Here is a 21,360-nt window from a genome sequence, read left to right on the forward strand (position 1 = left end):
TGTGGCTCTGCTATCACTTTTTTTTTAATGATAAACCAAAGGCTGAATTTTAGCTGTTATAGAAAAGTGGGCCTTCCCATGTACCCAATCATCAAACAGAAAAAAAGCAGCGCTATTTTCTTTCTGCAAAGAGAGGTCTGTCAGCTCCCCAAGTCTTAATCCTGGAGGCTAAACTTTTTTGTATCACATATTAACCAGTCAGCAAATTAGAGCCCACAGGTATTTAATATACCTTTTGAATGTCATTTCTTATTGTTAGTAGGCTCAAAGACCTAGTCTGGAGCCTGTATCTGATGTACGGTTAGAAAGTTCCTTTTAACTACAGTGGATTCATAATGGCATTCCCCTTCAAACCATTTTATTTATTTTTTATTTATTTAATTTCATTTTTTTGACAATTTTATTTGAGTTATTTATTTATTTATTTTCCCACGGTTATAAGATTCATGTTCTTTCCCTCCCTTTCCCCCTCCCAACTCCCATAGATAACACACAATTCCACTGGGCCTTCAAACCATTTTAGTAGAAGAGACTAAATCCCAACAAAAATCATAAGACTTTCTGGTCTAAGGCATTGTCAGTCCTAGGTAGGATGGAGAAGTCCAGAACAAAAAGTCTAGATGGAGCTGAAACTGCTGGGAGGCATCCCAGAATACCTCAAATCTTTTGTTCCAAATTCCTGCCTTAAGTATAAATGTGTCCAAACCTCCTGGCTTTGAGCCAGCCTAAAACATTATTAAAGGGATGTGTAATGCACATCTAGTAAAGGAAATGGTGATTACCTATAGCCAGCACATCAGCCAGTTCACTGAGAATAGGTCATGCTTGACTAACCATATTTCCTTCTTTAATGGAGTTACTAAATTGGTAGAGTGAGGTAGTGCTATAGATATTGTTTACCTAGATTTTAGCAAAATATTTGACAAATTCTCTCATCCTATTCTTACAGAAAAGATGAAAAGATAGGTGCTAGGTGACAGTATAATTCAATGGAGGTGAACTGGTTCAATGGTTGAAACCAAAGAGTAGCCAATTAATGGTTTGAGGGCAACATGGATAGAGATTTCGGTGAAATGTCCCAAAAGTATGTGTTTGGCTTTGTGCTATTTCACATTTTTAAAATTACATGGATTAAGGAATAGATGGCATGGTTATCACATTTACAGGCGCCACAAAGCTGGAAGGGATAGCTTTTAGAGATGAAAATCATGTGGGGATGAAAATCAAGATAAATAAGATCACCAATAAGCCAGATCATTGGACCCAATCTAATAAAATGAAAATCAATAGGGTTATTATTATCTTAAATGGATTTTTTAAAATCACATTCCCAGGTACACAATAGGGAAAGCATGTTTAGACAGCTGTTGTCTCTGGGGGTTCTAGAAGACTGCAAATTCATTAATAGTTTAATATGACCTCTACAAAACCTAATGTGCTCTTCAGCTGCATTAAAAGAGTCAGTTTCTAGGAATGAGGTGGTGATAATCCCACTTTACTCTGCCCTAGTCAAACCACACATGTCAGCATTGTGTTCATTTCTGGATGTCACATTTTAGGAAAAGATTGAAAAGCTGAAAAGTATCCCCAGGACGGCAAACAGGATAGTAAAGAGTCTTGTGTTCAGCCCACATGGCTCTATATGGAAAAAATTAAAACCCAGGCCCTATGTGTTATGAGCTATTAGGACTGTTTTATTGTCAAAGTGCTGCTAGGATTATTATTTTCCATTTCTGTAATGCTTCTCCTTTGACGGGTGACACACTTGACTTAGAGATATAGCATAGATTTGTTGAAAGAGCCCTAGAATTCAGAAAACCTGGCTTCACATTCTATAACCAGACTGCCTCCTTAGCCATGGGCAAGTCACTAAAATTCTCTGGGTTTAAGTTTCTTATCCTGTAAAACAAGAATAGTATTTCTTGCACCAAATAGCACTTGTGGTTGTTGTGAGTACAACAATGCATCCAGGGCCTCTTACTTAACTAGCTCCTCACAATAGCAGGTTGGGTCCCCAGTGGTTGGCTGCCTACTACACCCAGAAGTAACCTGGACAGGCTGTATTTTAAGTCAGTCAATAAACATTATCTACTCTGCAACAAGGCGCTATGATAAATGCTGGGTAAATGGAGAAAGGTAGAATGGTAAAACGTCAGACAGCCCCTGTTCTCAAAAAGTTCACAAGCCCCAACCACTGTTACTTCCCATTAATATCAATTAGCCAAATTCAACTGGCTTTAAAAAAAAACAAGGTATTTACTATGATGGGATAGTAAAGAAAAAAAATTGTTATTCTGCTCATTCACCCAAAATTATCCAACAGTCAAAGTACTCTATTATGTTCAATGAAGGGAGAGAAGTAGTAGGGGCATTACCTTAAAGTGCAAAGGTAGTAATAAGGCACATGATAGAGGCCACATGTGGCTAAGAGATAACTCCCAATTCTAGTCATTAGAAGTCCTTTAATCCATTTGTAGAGGCTTCTCCCCTTTGGTGGAGCTGTCTGCTGGGTTCTGAGGGACAGTTTGTAGAGCTAGCCATGACCTAGCATTTCTCCCCACCACAGGAGTTCCCATTCCCTGAAGCTGCTGCCTTCTTAATGTGGCTGTCTTTGTATATCCAACTGTGTCTGTGTTTGTCCATTCATGTTTGTCTTTACTGTCTTCCGTGTATATTTCTCTGCTTTGAGATGACTTATTTTTTACTGGTCTAGTGGCTCTAATGAAATGGTTAGTAAAGGGAGAGAAGGGAGAGAGAAAAACTCTCCCTTCCCTCCACCCACTCTAAGAATGATTTTTCTCTCAGGAACTTGGCTCCAACTTTTGAACTGGAAATCTCCAGCCCTAGACTAATCTTCTCTTGACTTAGCTGGACTATCTGCTACTCTTATATGTAGACACTAAGGTATATCTGATTCTTTCAGCTTCAAAAGATGTTTCCTGGGTGTCTCATATTCTTTTCATCCAATAGTGAAAACACTATAATCCTCTTACATTGATAAAGAATTTGTTCTTGCCTAGTTTATGTTTTTGATTGATTGATTGATTGATTAAATCAACCAAAAGGTGTCTTGTCCTTCTGTAATCACTTGGGGGTAAGGGTAGAGCCCTACACATACATGAGAAAACCATTTTGTAAATCTCATGAGACCATGTAAATTGGAGCTATCATTATTTAAATAGGCCTCACAGAATCCTGAAACCTATCCAAATACTATGAATAATGAAAGGAAGCAAGGAAAAGAAGAAAGCAAATTATACATGCGGTCAACCATTCATTCAGTGAATAAACATTTACTAAAGGCCAGGTACTGACAAAATGAAACTTTTTTTTGCCCTTAAAGAGCCTGTAGTCTATCAAGGAGGAAAACATTTATATAAATCAATAAATACAAAATACATACAATTCATCAGGTTTTCCCCAAAACCCATCTAACATTTCTGGTGATTGTGAGAGTTATTGGCTGTTCACAAAGAGTCCAGCCCCTTCACTGTTAAAATATGAAGCCCTTAAAGACTGGCCTTTCCATCAAGGATTTACAAAGCAGACTCTTTCAAAGATACCTATTCGAAGAGCTGGATTCTCTCCAGATCTAAGATCTTATGATTTTATGACTGCAAAGGAAAAAAACTCAATTCCAAAATGAATTTTAGAAGCAACTTCGTCATTGCAGTGACAGAATTTTCATTGTTGCAAACTATTGTTAAAGGCATTGAAAACTATTCAGAAAAAGTCAGCAACAGAGAGACCATATCTATTGTATTTTTCAAAAGCAGATTGGTTCCTGCAATATTATCCACATTTTGTAAACATTGCCAATGAACCTGCACATAAAAGGTTAAATGTTTGCAGACTGTTCTTCTTTGCCTCAAAGATCAGAGACAAATTACTATTTTTATTTTACATTCCCTTGATGAGGATAATGATAAACATGTGTCACTCCTCTGCTTAGCCAGCAAAGAAACTTATTGCAATCCTGTAATTTAAACAAAGGGAAAAAATACACAGTTATCTACAGTATACATACGAGCAAAAGAAAGTGATAGCAAATTTGGTTAGATTGGGGTGAAGAGTGGAGGAGGGTAGAGTAAAGGAGATATGCTGTCTGCAATTACTTAGTTAAAAGAAAAATTCCATAGATGCACAGGTTTTTTTTTACATTTATCTTAGGCATTTTAGAAGGGAGAAATTACTGCTTGCTTCTTCCTAAAACCAGAAGAAAAAAAAAATCCAATGTTCCCTCTGAATTCTGTGACTCTCCACCATGTGCAGGGCATTAAAAGGATGATTAAACTCTGCATGTGACTCTGTCTACTAGTGTTACAGAATCTAAAACAGAACTTCAAGTTGAGTTTCACCCATTACTTTGGTAAACACCCCCTCTGAGTTTTTAAGGTAGCACTTTAAAGAATTAAAACGGTGTTCTCTGTCTGTTCTACAACAATCTAAAGTGTTACAACCTTATAAAACTGATCCATTGCACTGAGTTTCAAAACTGGCTATTAGTGCAAATTACACATAAGCCCAGAAACATTTGCACATTCAAAGAACCAAAAGCAAAGCTAAATGAAACTGATGTTATGAGACGGGGGGAAATCAGGATTCACATAGAAAAATATTAGCCAGGAGCAGAGTAGCTCACCTAGCACTGTATGTTTCTCTCTCAGAAACTTCGTAACTCCTGTTATTCTGCTTTGCTCTGTTGGCTCCATTACCTTCTTAATGGTAAACGCTGAAAATGAAAAAATAAGAATTAACAATGAACAGACCGAATGAGGCAAAGAAATCACAAATTGGGACCTAGGCTGACAATTTGATTTCCATTAGACTACCTTGTCAGTGTTTTACTGCAGAATGACTTTTACATTACCTTTCCAGTATCAGATACTGGATCATTGTTTGCTTAACAGGTTAAAAGTAGAAATTGGTTCAGTGCTGTCAGTTACACTAATAATTCGAATACACAACATTGTAAACATATTTTAGATCAGAAAACAGTTATTCACTCTGTACTAGAGTATCACATTTTACATAAAAGATATGCTGAAAAAATGATGTATAAATCAAATATTTACAAACCAGTTGCATTTTCTCATTGAGAGGGGGAAACTTTCACAAACACTATTTTCATTCCTTACAAATTTTCAGTAGCTCTTAGACTTTTTTTTTTTTTTTTTTTTTTTTTTTTTACCCTTGTACTTCGGTGAATTGTCTCATAGGTGGAAGATTGGTAAGGGTGGGCAATGGGGGTCAAGTGACTTGCCCAGGGTCACACAGCTGGGAAGTGGCTGAGGCCGGGTTTGAACCTAGGACCTCCTGTCTCTAGGCCTGACTCTCACTCCACTGAGCTACCCAGCTGCCCCCCTCTCTTAGACTTTTAATATGAAGTTCCTTTGCCTTATACTTTCTTTGTCAAAGGACCACTTAAAAATAAACATTCAAAAAATGTAAGGAAGCCCCATAATTGCTCAAAAACAAGATATACTTTTATTGTATATGTAATCAGTCCCCATTTTATTTTAAGTTATGGTCTTATATATTGAATTTTTAAGTGACTTATAACTGCATGTGATAACTTAAGATTTGAAGGCAGACTGTTTAGTTCTTTTTTCTAGAAATAATTGCATTCTTGATAAAGATCTGATTTTTAAATTATTTCTATACTATGAGACTCAATGAGGGATTTATAGGCTTTTTATTATTCCAGAGCAGATTTAAAAACTTAAACAATTTTAATACGGACACTACTGACCTCTCCTACATCCCTTTCTCCTCTGTGCTATCTTCTTTGCTACCTTTTTTTACACCATATCATATTCTCTGTCTTTAATTCTAATATAATTTCTACCTTTCCTTCTTGCTCCGCCCCCAAAATAACAAAAACAAATATGAAACTTCTATTTGGAATCTCCTAGAAAACTTGTTTTAATCATTTTTGCCAATAACCAGAAAAGTCATTTTCTAGGAAAATTTCAGGTGATAAGGCAAACAACTGTCAGGGGAAAATCTCTTATCTTCCCTATGGCAACATAGGAGACCAAACAGATTTCTCTAGAGCAACCTTATTACTATGCCCCTAAGGGATTTGTAGACATATGGTAGCCCTGATAATTATCAAATGATTGTAATGACGATCACTCAAAATACCACCGAAACATAGAGTTTCTTTTATAATGCTTTGATAGCCTCTGTACTATTTTCTAGCACTGTGGATTGTCTACTTCCATAATAAATAATTAATAATAATGACTTTAGAATTCTCATTTACAAATATAATTTCAAAATGTATTTAGCATAGAGCCTTGCACATAGTAGATATTCAATTTATATTTGCTAGTGGATTAAAATCCTCACACATTTCCACAGATCTTTGATTTGTGTCAGTATTGAGGACAGTAAATTATTATTTTCTCTATTTTCATATTTAAAATTAGCCAGACTATATTACATATTGTTATTCTGGGGCTTAGATAATTCAATTGTATTTACATGTTGACTCTGTTCTGGTTTCAGTGCTAAATCAGTGGATTAACATTAAATGACAAAGATGGTATACTAATATAATCTGTTATGTTTAATGTAAAATTAATGAACTCAGGTTTCAAGATTTAGAAAACAGATGCTTCTTTATTCTCCTTTGCACAAATAATTTCTTTATTTTGCCATATTCAATGAACAAGTTTGCAGGTGAATTTGTAATATGTTTGCAATGAAACTGGAGTTTGGTAGTGCTGGAAAAACCCTGAAAAATAATAATAAATCTCATAAAAAAATAGTGGGATCACTTGTACACAGTGCTTTCTATTGTTCAACTCTGTCAGCACTAGGGAATCAGATTTGAACTAGGGTTAGTCTGAAAAGCATCATTTAGTCTAGAAAAGATCCAAGAGTTTTAGCACAATCCCATTTCTAATCTAGAGAATCTCTGTAATGGGTTAGTTCTACTATCTCCCCTAAAGTTCAGAGCTCGATTAGAAAAGAAGCTACTATGGTATCATGACAAACAGTTAATCAAGTTAATGTAGCTAAACACTACATACCAGGCAGTATGCAAGACACCAGAAATAAAAATAAAATGAATGAAACACTCTAATGGTAAGGAATGTATATTCTAATAGGAGAGACAAGTACATATATGAGAACATAAAGAATATAAAGAGAACACATAAAATAAATACATACAAAATAGGTAAACAGAAGGTAATTTTGGAGGGGTCTGGAAAGACTTTATGCAAAAAATGGAAGCTGAGTGGCTTATTGAAGAAAAAAAAGGAATTCTATTAGGTAAAAGTAAGCAGATAGGGAGGAAGTGCATCCCAGGTATGGTGGACAATCAGAGCAAAGGGCATAGAGATAGGAAATGGAGAATCTCATATGAAAAATAGGGAGAAGTCCAGTTTGTCTAGACTTCCAAGTTTAAGAATAGAAATAATGGCCAATAAGGCTGGAAAGGAGAAACTCCATTCAGATTATGAGGCTTATTTTAAAAGCCAAGCAGAGAATTTCCATTGTATCCCACAGTTAATAGGAAGCCACTAGAGATTCTTGAATAGGGAACTGACATGGTCAGATTGGCAGTAATGTAGAGGAGGGACTTGACTGGTGAGAGAATTAAAGCAAGAACAGCAATTAGGAGGATGTTGAAATAAACTAATCCAAAGGAGATAACACCCTGAATAAGGTCATGACTATGTATTTAGAGAAGATTTCTCTGATTGAGAAATGTTAAGGAAATTGAAGGTACAAGGTTTGGAAACTGATTGGGATGTGTGGTGAGAGAGAATGAGAAGCAGAAAATAAAATGGAAGTGATGAGCCTGGAAGGCTGCAAGAATGGTGGTGCTTTCAACAGAATAGGGATGATTAGAAAAGTATGAGTTTGGGTGGGAAGATGATGAGTCCTATTTTTGACATGCTGAGTTAGAAATGCCTCTAGGACATCTATATTAAAATGTCCAGTAGACAATCAGTGATGTATGACTATGCTCAAGGAGAAACTGAGCCTCAATATATAGATCTATGATTCATCTGACTAGAGATATAATTTAAATTTATGGGAGCTGATTCAGTCACCAAAAGAGATAGCATAGAGAGGGAAGAGAAGGCAAGAAAAGGGCAAAGTCTTCAGGAATACCCACAGTTAGAAGATATAATTTGGATGATAAAATAGCAAAGGAGTCTAAAATGGAGTAGGTAAGTTAGTCAGTCAACAAAAATTTGCTAAGTTATAAGGATAAAATGAAAACCACCCTTGCCCTTAAAAAGCTCACATTCTAATGGGAGAGGGAGACAACATGTAAATAATTAGGTACATATAAGATATATACAAAATAGATTGTGTGAAGAAAAGAAAGTTTTTTTTTCTATAGAAGGTGATGTTTCAGCTGATACTTTAAGGAAGCAAGGATTCTAAAAGACAAATGTTAAAAGGTAGTTGGATCATAGGGTGAATAAAGGGGGATCAGGTATAAGGAAACTGGAAAGGTAGGAAAGGGCCATGTTGTAAAGACTTTTAAGTGTCAAATAAAGGACTCTGTGTTTGATTCTGTAGATAACAGAGAGCCATTAGCATTTATTGAGTGGGGGATCATACAGCCAGATCTACTCTTCTGGAAAACCACCTTGGCAGCTGAATAGAGGATAAATCAGAAAAAAAAATGAGGCTGAGTAAACAATTAGAAGATTATTACCCTAGTCCAGGCTAGACATGATGTCTTCAACTAAGTAGAGGCAGTTAAGTGGAGAAAAGGGTTCAAATAGGAGAAAGATTATGAAGTTAAAACAATATTAGGTCACTATTACTGAACAAAATGTAATTTAAAACAACCCTGAGGTTCTACTTTATACCCATCAGATTGGCTAAGAAGATTAAAAAAAAAAGGGAAAATGAAAACTGTTGTAGAGACTATGGGAGAACAGTAACTATCATACTCTGTTGGTGGACCTGTGATCCACTCATGGTCTGCTAATTCTGGAAAGCAATTTTGAAGATCTGCCCCTAAAGTAAACTGTGTATACCCTTTGAGCCAGCAATACCACTACTAGCCTCGTAGAGATCAAAGAAAGAAAAAAGGGGGCTTATGTGTCCCAAAATATTTATAGCAGCTCTTTCATAGCAAAGATATGTTATATGAATGCAGTAGAATGCTATTTAGTCATAAGAAATAATAAAAAAAATTTTCAAAGAAGCCTGGGAAGACTTGTGTGAACTGATGCAGGGAAGTGAGCAGAACCAAGAGAATAATTTATGTAATAACAAAATTTTAATAACAAATGACTTTGAAAATCTTTAACCATGACCAGTGATTTAAAAGGATGTAGAAGGAAGACAGCTACCTACTTCTTGACAGAGAGGGGATGGGCTCAAGATGTAGAATGAGATATATATTTTTGGACACAGACAGATTGGGAATTTATCTTGCTTCATTATATATGTATATATAATGTATATATATGTATATATAATGAAGCAAGATAAATATATATTATGTGTGTGTTACAAAAATTTTGTTTTGCTTTCTTCTTTTCCCAAGAGAAGAAGGTGAGAGGGAAAGAGAAAATGTTTGTTCATTGAAGAAAATTAAACATTCAAGAAAGAAACAAGATTTGGCAGTGGACAGAATATGTGACACAAGCAAAACTAGGCAAGAATTTTGAATCTGAAGTTAAAGAGTCTGGGTTTAAATTCCAGTTCTTTTGTTCATTTACCTAAATGATTTTGAGCAAATTACTTTATTTCTCTGGGCCACAGGTTGGCTTTCTTTAACAAGCAAAATTAGGAGAACATAACCTCTAACTTTCCTTTCTAATCTGAAATTCTATTATCCAAATTTAAATGAACAATCCAGGATCTATGACTCCAAATCCAATATTCTTGGTAATGCATTACCCTAATATACTCGTCTGATCTTACAAGGGCCTACTAATGTCAAATGGACCTTCTATGAAATAATACAAAGTGTATTGCCACTTAGTACTACCACTCAGTAGTAAAAATGTTTATATACTAGACAAAATAATTGGTTATTTGATTTTATTGGGGGTATTTTTTTCCTATTTTGAACTAAGGAGATGCTGTTAAAACAAATTTTCTCTTTATTTCTATTTAGGCTGACAATGATGAGAGTGGTCAAGCAGAAAACTTTTCCATGGACCCACAATTAGAGAGACAAGTGGAGACCATTCGCAACCTTGTAGACTCCTATATGTCTATAATCAACAAATGTATCCGAGACCTGATTCCAAAAACAATAATGCACCTTATGATCAACAATGTAAGTGATCATAAATGACTTCATCTTTTACTTTCTGATCCATCATTGGTTATTTATATTTTAATATTGTTTAGTTTTATTTTGTTTTTAGATTCTATCTTTTTGAGAGAATTCTTTCCCTACTAAAAATTTATTTCAATGTCTTTTCCTGGTAAGGAAGTAACTTTGGAGTCTAATGTTGTTCCAGTGGAATACAAGCTTTTGCCAATTCTAATGAAAATGGAAAGGGCATCTAAATGGTATAGTAGATAAAGTGCCCGGCCTGGAAGAATTCAAATCTGACCTCAGACACTTATTAGCTGTGTGATTTTGGACAAATCACTTAACTCTGCTTGATTAAGTTTTCTCATGAACTGGAGAAGGAAATGGCAAATCACTCCAGTATCTTTGCCAAGAAAATCTCAAATGGAGCCATGAAGAGTTGGATATGCCTGAAACATCTGAACATCATCACCAAAAAACAAAATATCATCACCAAAAAGCTTGAAAAGTTTCAAGATTGAACCAGTGACAAGTTATGTGCCTATTATCTGAGACACAGCACAACAGAGGCACATCAATAGACTTGCCATAAAATACTAAATATTTCAACCACAGCTATCCTTGAAGACTATCTGCCTAGTCAGAGGAGTTATCATGCACATTTGCAGAGGGAAGACCCACACCAAAAGCAAAAACAAAAACACAAAAACACCCCACTGATTCTTTAAAACTATGTGATATGCTGTGTACATGACTTTTCTTTCTCTCTATTTTTAAACTCTTACCTTTTGTTTTAGTGTCCATTCTAAGAGTGAAATGCAGCAAGGACTCCATGATCAGGGTTAAGTGACTTGCTCAGAGTCCCACAACCAGGAAGCGTCTGACTTGAACCCAAGTCCTCCTGACTCCAGACCTGGCTCTCCGTCCCCTGAGCTGCCTGGCTGCCCTGTCTAGATTACATTTGTAGGAAAAGCAGGACAAGAGTGTGATGCCTGTGTATTCCATAGCAGAGCAGAGGCAGAGTATGGACTCATAATGAGTGTGCAATGAGTCAGGGGAAGCCCGTTGTGGGCAGACTCTTTCCTTTCCCGATGTCTGGGTGTCCACTTCAGCGCAGCACACACACCAGGCTGTTGGATTTTGCTCATTGATAGCTCACCAAACAGTGCCAAGTTCTCTGAGCTTCAGGAGAGTAAATGTATGCAGTAACCTAAACCTAAACCGTCCAAATCCTGCTAAACCAAACATCAACATTTCACTTTGTGTCAATTTTATCCTGAGAATAATTGTGGATGGAGAGGGAAAGTGGATCAGGGCTCTTCTCAGTCCCAGGAAGCCCTGGGTTTAATCACACCTCTGTCTAGGTGATCCTGGGGAAGTCAATTTATTCCTCAGTGTCCTAGGCAAGAATCTAAAACTAGAACTTGCAGGCAGGTGCTACCCTGCCTTGGAAAAGGAAATCACATCCAGGGAGATCCCTCCAATGGGGAAATCCCAGGTATGGGCCCCATTTCTGTCTAGGGAGATTTTTTTTTCTTTTAGGAGGAAACGAATGAAAACATTGAAAAGAACCAAAATTAAATCATCCAAAGTAGCATGAAAAGCAATATAATATAATGGGAGGAAGTCTAGTAACAAATTTAAGGCCCTAGTTCTACCCTAGATTCTCTGCTTCAGGAAGTCTCAAACTCAAACAGAAACAGAGCCCTGTGGTGTTGTATATTGACTTAGAAAACCACAAACTAGCATTATCTGTGTTGTGTTATATTTTGTTTACTTTGTGAAACATTTCCTAACTATATTTCAATCTGGTTTGTGCTGCTGCACTTGGGAGTTTTAAGCTCATTTGCAATCCATGGGCATCAAGTTTGATACAGCTACTCTCTGGGACCTTGTATAAGATGTCTCTTGACATCTATCTGCCTCAGTTTCCTCACAGAAAATGGGGGCTATTAACACATGTTGTATCTACTTTTCAGAAGGTCATGAAGATGTGCTAAAAAAATCAGGAGACAATATGGCATAGTGAAAAAGAGATGGAGGGGCAACTGGGTGACTCAGTGGATAGACAGCCAGGCCTGGAATCAAATCTGGCCTAAATAATTCTTAGCTGTGTGGCCCTGGGCAAGTCACTTAAATCCTTTTGCCTAGCCCTTGCCCATCTGTCTTAGAGTTGCTACTAAGATGGAAAGAAAGGTGGAAGAAAAGGAAGAAGAAGAAGAAGAAGAAGAAGAAGAAGAAGAAGAAGAAGAAGAAGAAGAAGAAGAAGAAGAAGAAGAAGAAGAAGAAGAAGAAGATGATGAAGATGATGATGATGAAGATGAAGATGAAGATGATGATGATGATATGGAAAGTCTCAAAATGGAACCCTGGGTTGAGACTCTAACTTTTCCACTTTCATCCTTGGAAAAACCATGTAATCCTTTCTGGGCCTCAGTTTCTTCCTCTTTAAATGAGCCTCAGATTGAATGACCTCTAAATATTTGAATCAAATGAAACAGTAGATAGCAAAATACCTTGGAGATATAAAATGTTATTCAAATATGTTATTGACATTTCACACACTTTTTTGGTCAATACGTAAGATTAGCCAATCCCAGACCTATAATTTAGAGACTGAAAGAGGTGCCTAGGGAATGTATAGATTAAGAAATGTGACCACTGCCAAACAGGCAAATTGGAACCCAGGTCTTATTTATACTAAGGCTGGCCTTGTATCCACTACATGCCTCTTATAAACAAACTATAATCAAAGGGGCATACATAGATTTATAGCTAAAAGTTTATAGCTTTAAGTGGCTTCAAAAAGCATCTAGTTCAGCCCACTCATTTTATGGATCAAGAAGTTGAGGTCCCAGATGGGTTAAGTGACTTATATGTTATCACAGTTACAAAACATTTAGAGGTGGGATTTGAACACAAGTCTTCTAACTCTAAAGTTAGTTCTCTTTGCAAAATGTCTGTCATTTAAAAGCAGTTATTACACAAATAAATCTTATCCATTTTTATATTTCCTTATTTTGCAATTTTATTAATAAACAGTCAGCCTCTAGTCATGATTAAAATACTCATGGGAGCCCTCAGAGCTTGGTCATACACCAAAGATGCCGCAGTTGTCCGTTGCCTCCCGAGCCACTGTCAATCATCTTGACCTTTTCTTGTTTCTGGCCTTTGATGAATCCCAAAGAGAGAATGAGGCTGATGGCTGTGCAATTCTCACTCAAGAGTCAAGATATCACCCCATGATAACTATTGATCCTCTTCGAAAACAAAGAACAAAGAACAACAACAGCAACCCCTAAAGCCCCATCTAAATGATCTCTGTTTCAATTATCTTAATCTATTTCTATATTCCTGAGATTATAACAATTACTATACTATGTTTATCTTAGTGTAGGTATAAAGGATGTGGCGATAGAAATACCAGCATGCATGGCAACCAATGCATAAGCCAAAACAGTAAACAGAAAATTTGTATACAATGAATTCTAGTCCTAATTCTATCTCTGGCATGCTGTGTGACATCAGGCAAGTCATTAATTTTTTTCATCTCTGAGAGAGGTTCCCTTACCCTCTTAAATGATGATAATGATACTAGCCTAGATCATAGAGCTGTTGTAAAGAACTCATTGAAGTATTGATATATCTTTCCATGCCATTTCTTCTTGTCCACTGAAATTCTTGTCCTCACCCTCCCATAAATCTTCCCCAAAAGAATCTACCTACTGTGTTAGAGACTTTCCCCTGGGTCTTTGATCATTTTGTTGGTACTAGTGTAGGATCTGGCCTGTCCGTTAATAATCCATTATTAATGCTACATGGCTTGTCCATCTCCTTTTCTGATCATCTCTTTGCCTTGATATCTTTTATTTTTTATTTTATCTTTATTTTATTCCAACAACAAATTTATACATAAGGTTTTCAAAAGTCATATGATCCATGTTGTCTCCTTTGCCTTTTCCCTCCCCACTCCCAAAGTTGATAAGCAATTCCACTGGGTTTTCTTGAATAATTATTCTGACCAAATATTTATTATTCTATGGACATGAGGATAATATTAGGATTAATTCAGGAGGTTTTGCATCAAGAAGCAGCTTTAGATATGTTCTCCTTTTCAAAATAAATTATTCTATCCTTTTAACATGGAGTCATAAAATTATAGAATCTGGGTTGGAAGAAATCTCAAAAATGATCCAATTTAATTTCTACTTGAAAAGAATTCTCTTATGATAGTCTGTGATTCTGAAATTCATATTGCATTGCAGTAATGACCATGGCAGTTACTCAGCAAGATATTATTAACCATTTTTCATGATCAGATACCCTTTCTTCCTTTCACCATTTTTATCTTGAGTCACTAGTGTTACTGTCATCACCAGGGTTTTGCCCTGTACTGTACTGAATCCTTCCCAGAGGAAACATTGCTTCCTGTCCATCAGACACAGGATGAGCTCAACAGAAATTCGGCTCATTACACTGTTTCCTTTCATAAACTAAACCAATAGCCATAAGACTTACAAACCTTTGAGGAAGGAAGAAATGAGATCTACTTGTTGTCTAATAAAGACCACAGATCCTATAAAGAGTTTAGAAAAAGAGGGATAGCTAGGTAGTACAATGTATAGAGAGCCAAGCTTGGAATTGAAAGGATCTGCATTCAAATTTGATATCAGACACTTCCTAGCTGAGTGACCCTGGGCAAGTCACTTAATCCTAATTGCTTAGTCCTTGTTGTTCTTCTGTTTTAGAACTAATACTAAGACAGAAGGTAAAGGTTATAAAAGTAAAAAAAGAGAAAGGGAATCTAACTTAACACCTTTCAGACTGATCTTTCAGTTAAGATCTTAAATATGAAAATATTCAGAATGTTGACAAAAAACTCTTCCAGTGATAGATGGCTCAAGACCTTGAACCTAGGCCTTCTGATGCTGGAATAGGTGTTCATTCCATCTACAGATTTTTGTCTCTTATCTTTGTGCTCTTCATTCTATGCTCTTTCCACTTATTTGAGCTGCTTTTATAAAAAGTAATGTATGTATATGTATACTATATATGTATATACTTTTATAAAAAGTGATGTATGTATATACTTTAAGTGACAGAGTCAGTATTTTCTCTAGATCTAATAAGTGAATTTTTAGAGTTCTGCTGGGTCCTTCTCTGGAACGGCCACTTAGCTCACAGAAAGGATATGTTTCAGGCTGATTTCATAAAGTGTAGAATTTGGCAATCAGTTCCCCTGAAAAATTTAAATTAAAAATTCGGTCACTCGCCTCCCCAGATGGAATTGTTTAAGAAGTTTAAAGTCCAAAAATGCATGCCTTTCCTCAGACATACTCGAAGGCATTTGTCCATTGAAATGCAGCAGCTGTTGCATTACTAAACCATAACAGGTAATAACACCCCAAAGAAAGAGCATGTTTCTGATCAAAAATCTTCCTACACTGGAAATAATCAAATCATCAGATAGATGTGTTCAGGACATCAATGCTTAAGGGAAAAATTAAGAGAAGGAGTTCAGCCTCTACAACTACATAGTCATGTTGCCATGTCAGTTCAGGTATATTTCTCAGCCTCTTCTCTTGTAAATAATCTCCCTTTTTAAAAAAAAAGTATTTGAAAAAGCTACGATAGTGAAGTATTCAATTTATATCATGGTTTTACATGGTGATTTAGCATTCAAGCCTACTTCCAAGGCACAGTTGGTGTTTGACTCCATATTTTATCTGTGTTGAGCCTAACAACATTTCAAAGTTGGAAAAGAAGGCACTATGAATATTTTCTCTCTTTAATAGATGAAGAAACTGTGGCTCACAGAAGTTATAATTTTCCCAAAATCAATTTACTAATAAATTGCTAAAACAACGATGATAGAATGCTAGAACAATACTCTGCATCACAATGCAAAAATGCTATGCTACTGCAAAAAATAATATGTACTTCAAGTATGATGATAATATAAATAATGACAATAAGCTTTCAAAAATACCATATGTTAACTCCTATTAGTTTCTCTGTTTAAATAGAATTGCTGAGTAGAAGATTCCTCAGTGTCTGATCACACAGCTAGGAAGTGACTGAAACCAGGACCTCCCATCTCTAGGGTCCAGTTCCCAATCCATTGAACCACTCAGCTCCCCCAGCTTGAGCTAAGACTTAAAGGAAATCATAGATTGTTATAAGTGAAGGTTAGGGGAGGAAGGGGGAAAGGAGATTCCAGACATAGAGGACAGCCAGTGCAAAGGTCCTGAGATAGGAGATGATGTAAAATAATGTGTAAGGAAAAGAAAATAGGCTAGTATTGCTGGATTTTAGAGTAATGAGATTGGAAAGATAGGAAGAGGTCAGATTGTGAACTTATTTAAATGCCAAAACGTAAAGATTGCATTTAATCCTTGGAATAATATAGAAAGCCAACTGGAGTTTAATGAGTAGAGGCATAGCGTGATGAGATCTATATTTTAGGAAAATCCCTTTATAGGTTGAATAGAGAATTATTAGAGAGAGAAGCATATTTAGGAGGGAGATATATAAAAGGTTTATAGAGAAAGAAATCATAAGATTTGGCAACTGAGAGGCTATGTGAAGTGGGTGAGAATTAGGAGTCAAGTATGACAGCAAGGTTGCAAAACTGAATGCCTGGAAGAATTGATTGTCTCCTTGACAGTAAAAAAGAGGTCTTGAAGGGGGGTAATTTGTTTAATAGGTAGTTTGGGGTGTGGAACTGTATTTTGGGAGAGAAAAATGGGGTTGATTGGGTAGATCAGGAAACCATCTATATATGAAGATAAGAACTGAACCCATGAGAGCTAATGAGACTGCCAAATAAAAAAATAGAGAGAGAAAAGAGGGAAAGTCCAACACAAAACCTTGGAATACTCACAGGAAACAAATGAAGGAAGGATGAAGATACAGCAAAGGAGACTGGGAAGGAGCTGTCATATAAGTAGGAGAAGAGGTAAACATGAAAGAGGAAAGAAGGTCTAGCTCACTGTGGGGGAGCTGAATAGGGAGATCAGAATATTCTGAGAGTTCCAGGAAGACCCTTAAGAATTATAAAGTACTAACTATGCATCCAAAAAACAAACAAATAAAGCCAATTGAATTAAATATATGTACATTTCAGCAGAGAAATCCTGTGGTGTTTAACCTCCTTAAAAATCTAGAAACAAACTGATCCTAAGGAAGTGGTCTCCTTGGTAACGGCATTGTATGAAAAAAACTTAGCGTTTTTTTCCATATCTGCCGGGTTTAAGAGGTCCAAGGAATGAAGGCTAAATATGTTTTAGAAAGGAACAGGTTATAGTAATTGACATAAAAGGTTTAAGTGTGGGATGGGAAAATGTGCTGAACCCCTTTAAACATCTCGCATTCTTTTATTTTTCTATCCTAATACTCAAGTGTAATTATTTTACTTTTCATTACACACTTTAAATTTGATTCTTCCCTCCAGGGAGGGGAATCCTACACCATAAGCAATATTAAATTACAGCACTGTACATTTTAGTTGAGTGCTCAGGCTCTAGACATAAACAGTATTCAAGAAGTCACTGAGGTGCTCGGGACCCCAGGAAAAGAGATTTCCCCAATCCAGCCAAGTCCTAGCTCAAGAGACTAGAATTTTAGTTGGGGCAGTGAGGGAAAGGCAGAATGAAGGATGAAGAGTACTTTCTGAAATGTTAATTGGAGAATTAAATGTTAATTTATGCCACCAAATGGCATACAAACACACATACATACACACACACAGAAAAGTTGAAGAAAAATTTTCCCCTCTTAAATTGTATTTAGTTAAGAGACTTCAGTAAAATGAAAAGCGTTTTGAAGGACTGGTGGCCATAACTGTGAAAAAAATGTCCAATTTGTCCATTTGAGGGTTTCACCATTTACTAAAATGCAGTATGGGATTTGGGAACATATGGTTAGATGGACACCTGCAAACTTATCCCCATATGAATGTGTTTGTTGAGGGAAAATGGAGCAAACATTCCTCCAGCCAAACTCATCATGTTTCCCCCTCAAACTGGCTTCCCCTCCTGGCTTCCTTACTATTCTCAATGGTATCATCATTTTCCTCGTCCTCCAAGTTCAATAATGTTAAGGTCATTCTTCACTCTTTCTTCTTCTCTCTTGTCCCTCATATTCAATCAGTCACTAAGCTCTGTTTACCCTTCCTTTGTACCGTCACTCACATTCATTTTTTTCCTTTCTATTTTCATTGCTACCACCCTAAGTCTAGATCTTGATTGCCTCATTCCTAAACTATTTAAAAATAGCTTCCAAAAAGATCTCTCTTCTTTTACTCTTTAAAAAACAAAACAAAACAAAACAAAACAAACAAAAAAAACCCTTTACCTTCTGCCTTAGAATTGATACCAAGTCTTGGTTTCAAGGCAGATAAGGAGTAAAGGATAGGTGGTTAAGTGACTTGCCCAGGGTCACACAGCTAGGAAGTATCTGAGACCTAATTTGAGGAAAGTAAAAAGCTTGGAAAGATAGGAAGAGGTCAGATTGTGAAGAGTTTTAAATGCCAAAAAGTAGTGGTTGCATTTAATCCTTGCAATAATAGAAAGCCAATGGGAGTTTCATGAATAGTTTCATGAGTATAATCAGACCTATATTTTAGGAAAATCACTTTGGAAGGTGAATAGAGAATTAAAGCAAGAAGAAAAAATTGGAGTGAGATGCAGGGGGACCTGGACTGTGGTGATGGCTTCCTGTTGCCAAGCCTGGCTCTCTATCCACTGGGCCACTTAGCTGCCCCTCTTTCTTCACTCCTGATATGCCCTGTATGCTACCTATAGATTAATTTTATTAAAATACTCCTTACACCATGCCACTCTGCTGCTCAGAGGCTTCTCATTATTTATAAGATAATGTTCAATTCTGTTAGCATGCAAGGTCCCACCTAAGAACTCAGGCTCATTTTTCACTTGTCCTCTACCTGTCTCCTCAACTAACACACATGTGCTTTTTATTCTTTTCTTAGTCATTTTCCTGTCCTTAAACTCTACTACCTTGTTCTTGTGAGGTTCTAGGGCAGCTAAGTGGTACAATGGATAGGGCTGGATTTGGAGTAAGGAAAACCTGAGTTCAAATCCAGCTTCAGACACTTACTAGCTCTTTGCCCCTGGATAAGCCACTTAATCTCTGTTTGCCTTCATTTCCTCAACTGTAAAATGGAGATAATAATAGCACCTACCTCGTAGATTTGTTATAAAGATCAAATGAGAGTCTTTGTAAAGTATTTACATGGCACCTAGTAGGGTTTTTTTTTTTACATTTTTTTAAACCCTTGTACTTCGGTGTATTGTCTCACAGGTGGAAGATTGGTAAGGGTGGGCAATGGGGGTCAAGTGACTTGCCCAGGGTCACACAGCTGGGAAGTGGCTGAGGCCGGGTTTGAACCTAGGACCTCCTGTCTCTAGGCCTGACTCTCACTCCACTGAGCTACCCAGCTGCCCAGTAGGGTTTTTTTTTTAAAGAAATCATATTGAAATTCATTTATTCAAGAGGTAAGTAGTTGTAAAACAAGTTTATGACCATAGATAATTAAAGGTCCAAGTCCTTTGTTTCCCCACTCCCATTCAGCAAGTGGACATATACAAAGAAGTATATGTCCAAGTTAAAAAGACTCCTTAAAAATATTAAGATAATTAGCTTCACATAGTTTCAAAAACAAAATTCCAAGCCTCTAACCCATTATACATTTATACAGATAAATGCCATTGTCATTGCCATTCTCTTTCTTTAAAGATCAAATTAAATTTTACCTCTTCCATTAGACCTTCTCTTCTAGGTGGAATAAAGGTAGTGATCTATCTGATACCCTCCCTGTCTATCAAACAGCATCCATGTCTGGCCACCCCACTCTCTACATACCTAACCTTTAGCTCCATCTTTTCCATAGTTTATTTTATAGTAGTATTATTGATTTTGGGTTCAGTGGTCAGTGTCCTTTTGGCCAGTCCTAACCTCTCTCAAATCAAAAAACTATCAGAAGTGAAAAGCTTGGATCTGTTTCACTTTATTGCTAAAACCTAAGGTGTAGCACATGGGCAGCTCAGGCAAATATTTTTCATTTGATGCTAATTCCAGGACAGGTAATACTACAACTTGGAATCTGGGTGATATTATAGTACTCTTTGGTAAATGTCTAGGAAGGTTGTCTTGGTCAAACTACTGCTGTAACCACAAGTTACATTTTATATTATCGAGGCAAAAGTGCTTCTAAAAGCATTATGAGGTTGCTTTAGCCATCAACAGGCACTAGTAGAGTGTTGGCAAATTTTTGGCTTCCACTCACAATTATTTTTTACTGTCACCAACCATCAGAAAGAATTAAAACTGTTACTGGCACCAGTACGGAAGACAAAAATGGGTAATAAAGATAAAGAGCAAAGCTAAACAAACACACCGCCCTAGAGTGGATATTAGTGAGTTTTGTACACTGACCCTGGATATCTCTCGAATGTTTGGACTATTGCAATCACTCATTTTCTTTTGTTTTCCTGTGGCGACATGACAGGTCAAAGACTTCATAAATTCAGAGCTCCTAGCACAGTTATATTCCTCAGAGGACCAAAACACTTTGATGGAAGAGTCTGCTGAGCAGGCTCAGCGCCGCGATGAGATGCTTCGAATGTACCAAGCCCTTAAGGAAGCCCTGGTAATTATTGGTGATATCAATACTTCCACTGTGTCTACTCCAGCGCCGCCTCCAGTAGATGATTCCTGGCTGCAGCATTCTTCTCGTAGGTGAGGAAATAGTCTTTGTTTACCTGGAGGTCTTGAAAATCTGAATCCTTGGTTATTTTTCAACACCAATTACCATAGGATCCCATGTGTTCAGTTGCATTTCCAAAAAACAATACCTATTCTTCTTTGCTCTGTAGTTAACTCTGTTCGTTTCGGCAAAGCATTAGCTAGATTTTAACTTAGTAAATCTTTGGGAGCCAAATAAAGTGAGGTCTCTGAATTTGAATGGTCAGTGTTTCACATTTCTCTCTTTGTTTATTCCTGGATCCCTTCTGATCTGGTTTGGAGAAATTTTGCTATACTTTAAAGACTTAAAAATTTTTTGTTTTGCTATACTTTGAAAAAGA

At 36.6% G+C, this 21,360-nt stretch overlaps 1 protein-coding gene across 4 annotated transcripts in view; it reads left to right on the top strand.

Annotated features, from left to right (window-relative positions):
• Nucleotides 1-21,360, top strand: part of DNM3 (dynamin 3) — a 612,108-nt gene that overhangs the window by 555,679 nt on the left and 35,069 nt on the right. For all 4 annotated transcript variants that reach the window (XM_044672207.1, XM_044672209.1, XM_044672208.1 and 1 more), the window contains 2 exons: nt 10,109-10,273; nt 20,784-21,013. In XM_044672207.1, coding sequence (XP_044528142.1) covers nt 10,109-10,273; nt 20,784-21,013 — 395 coding nt within the window. The remainder of the gene's footprint in view (nt 1-10,108; nt 10,274-20,783; nt 21,014-21,360) is intronic.

This window comes from Gracilinanus agilis, chromosome 4 (genome assembly GCF_016433145.1).
Source record: "Gracilinanus agilis isolate LMUSP501 chromosome 4, AgileGrace, whole genome shotgun sequence".
NCBI lineage: Eukaryota > Metazoa > Chordata > Mammalia > Didelphimorphia > Didelphidae > Gracilinanus > Gracilinanus agilis.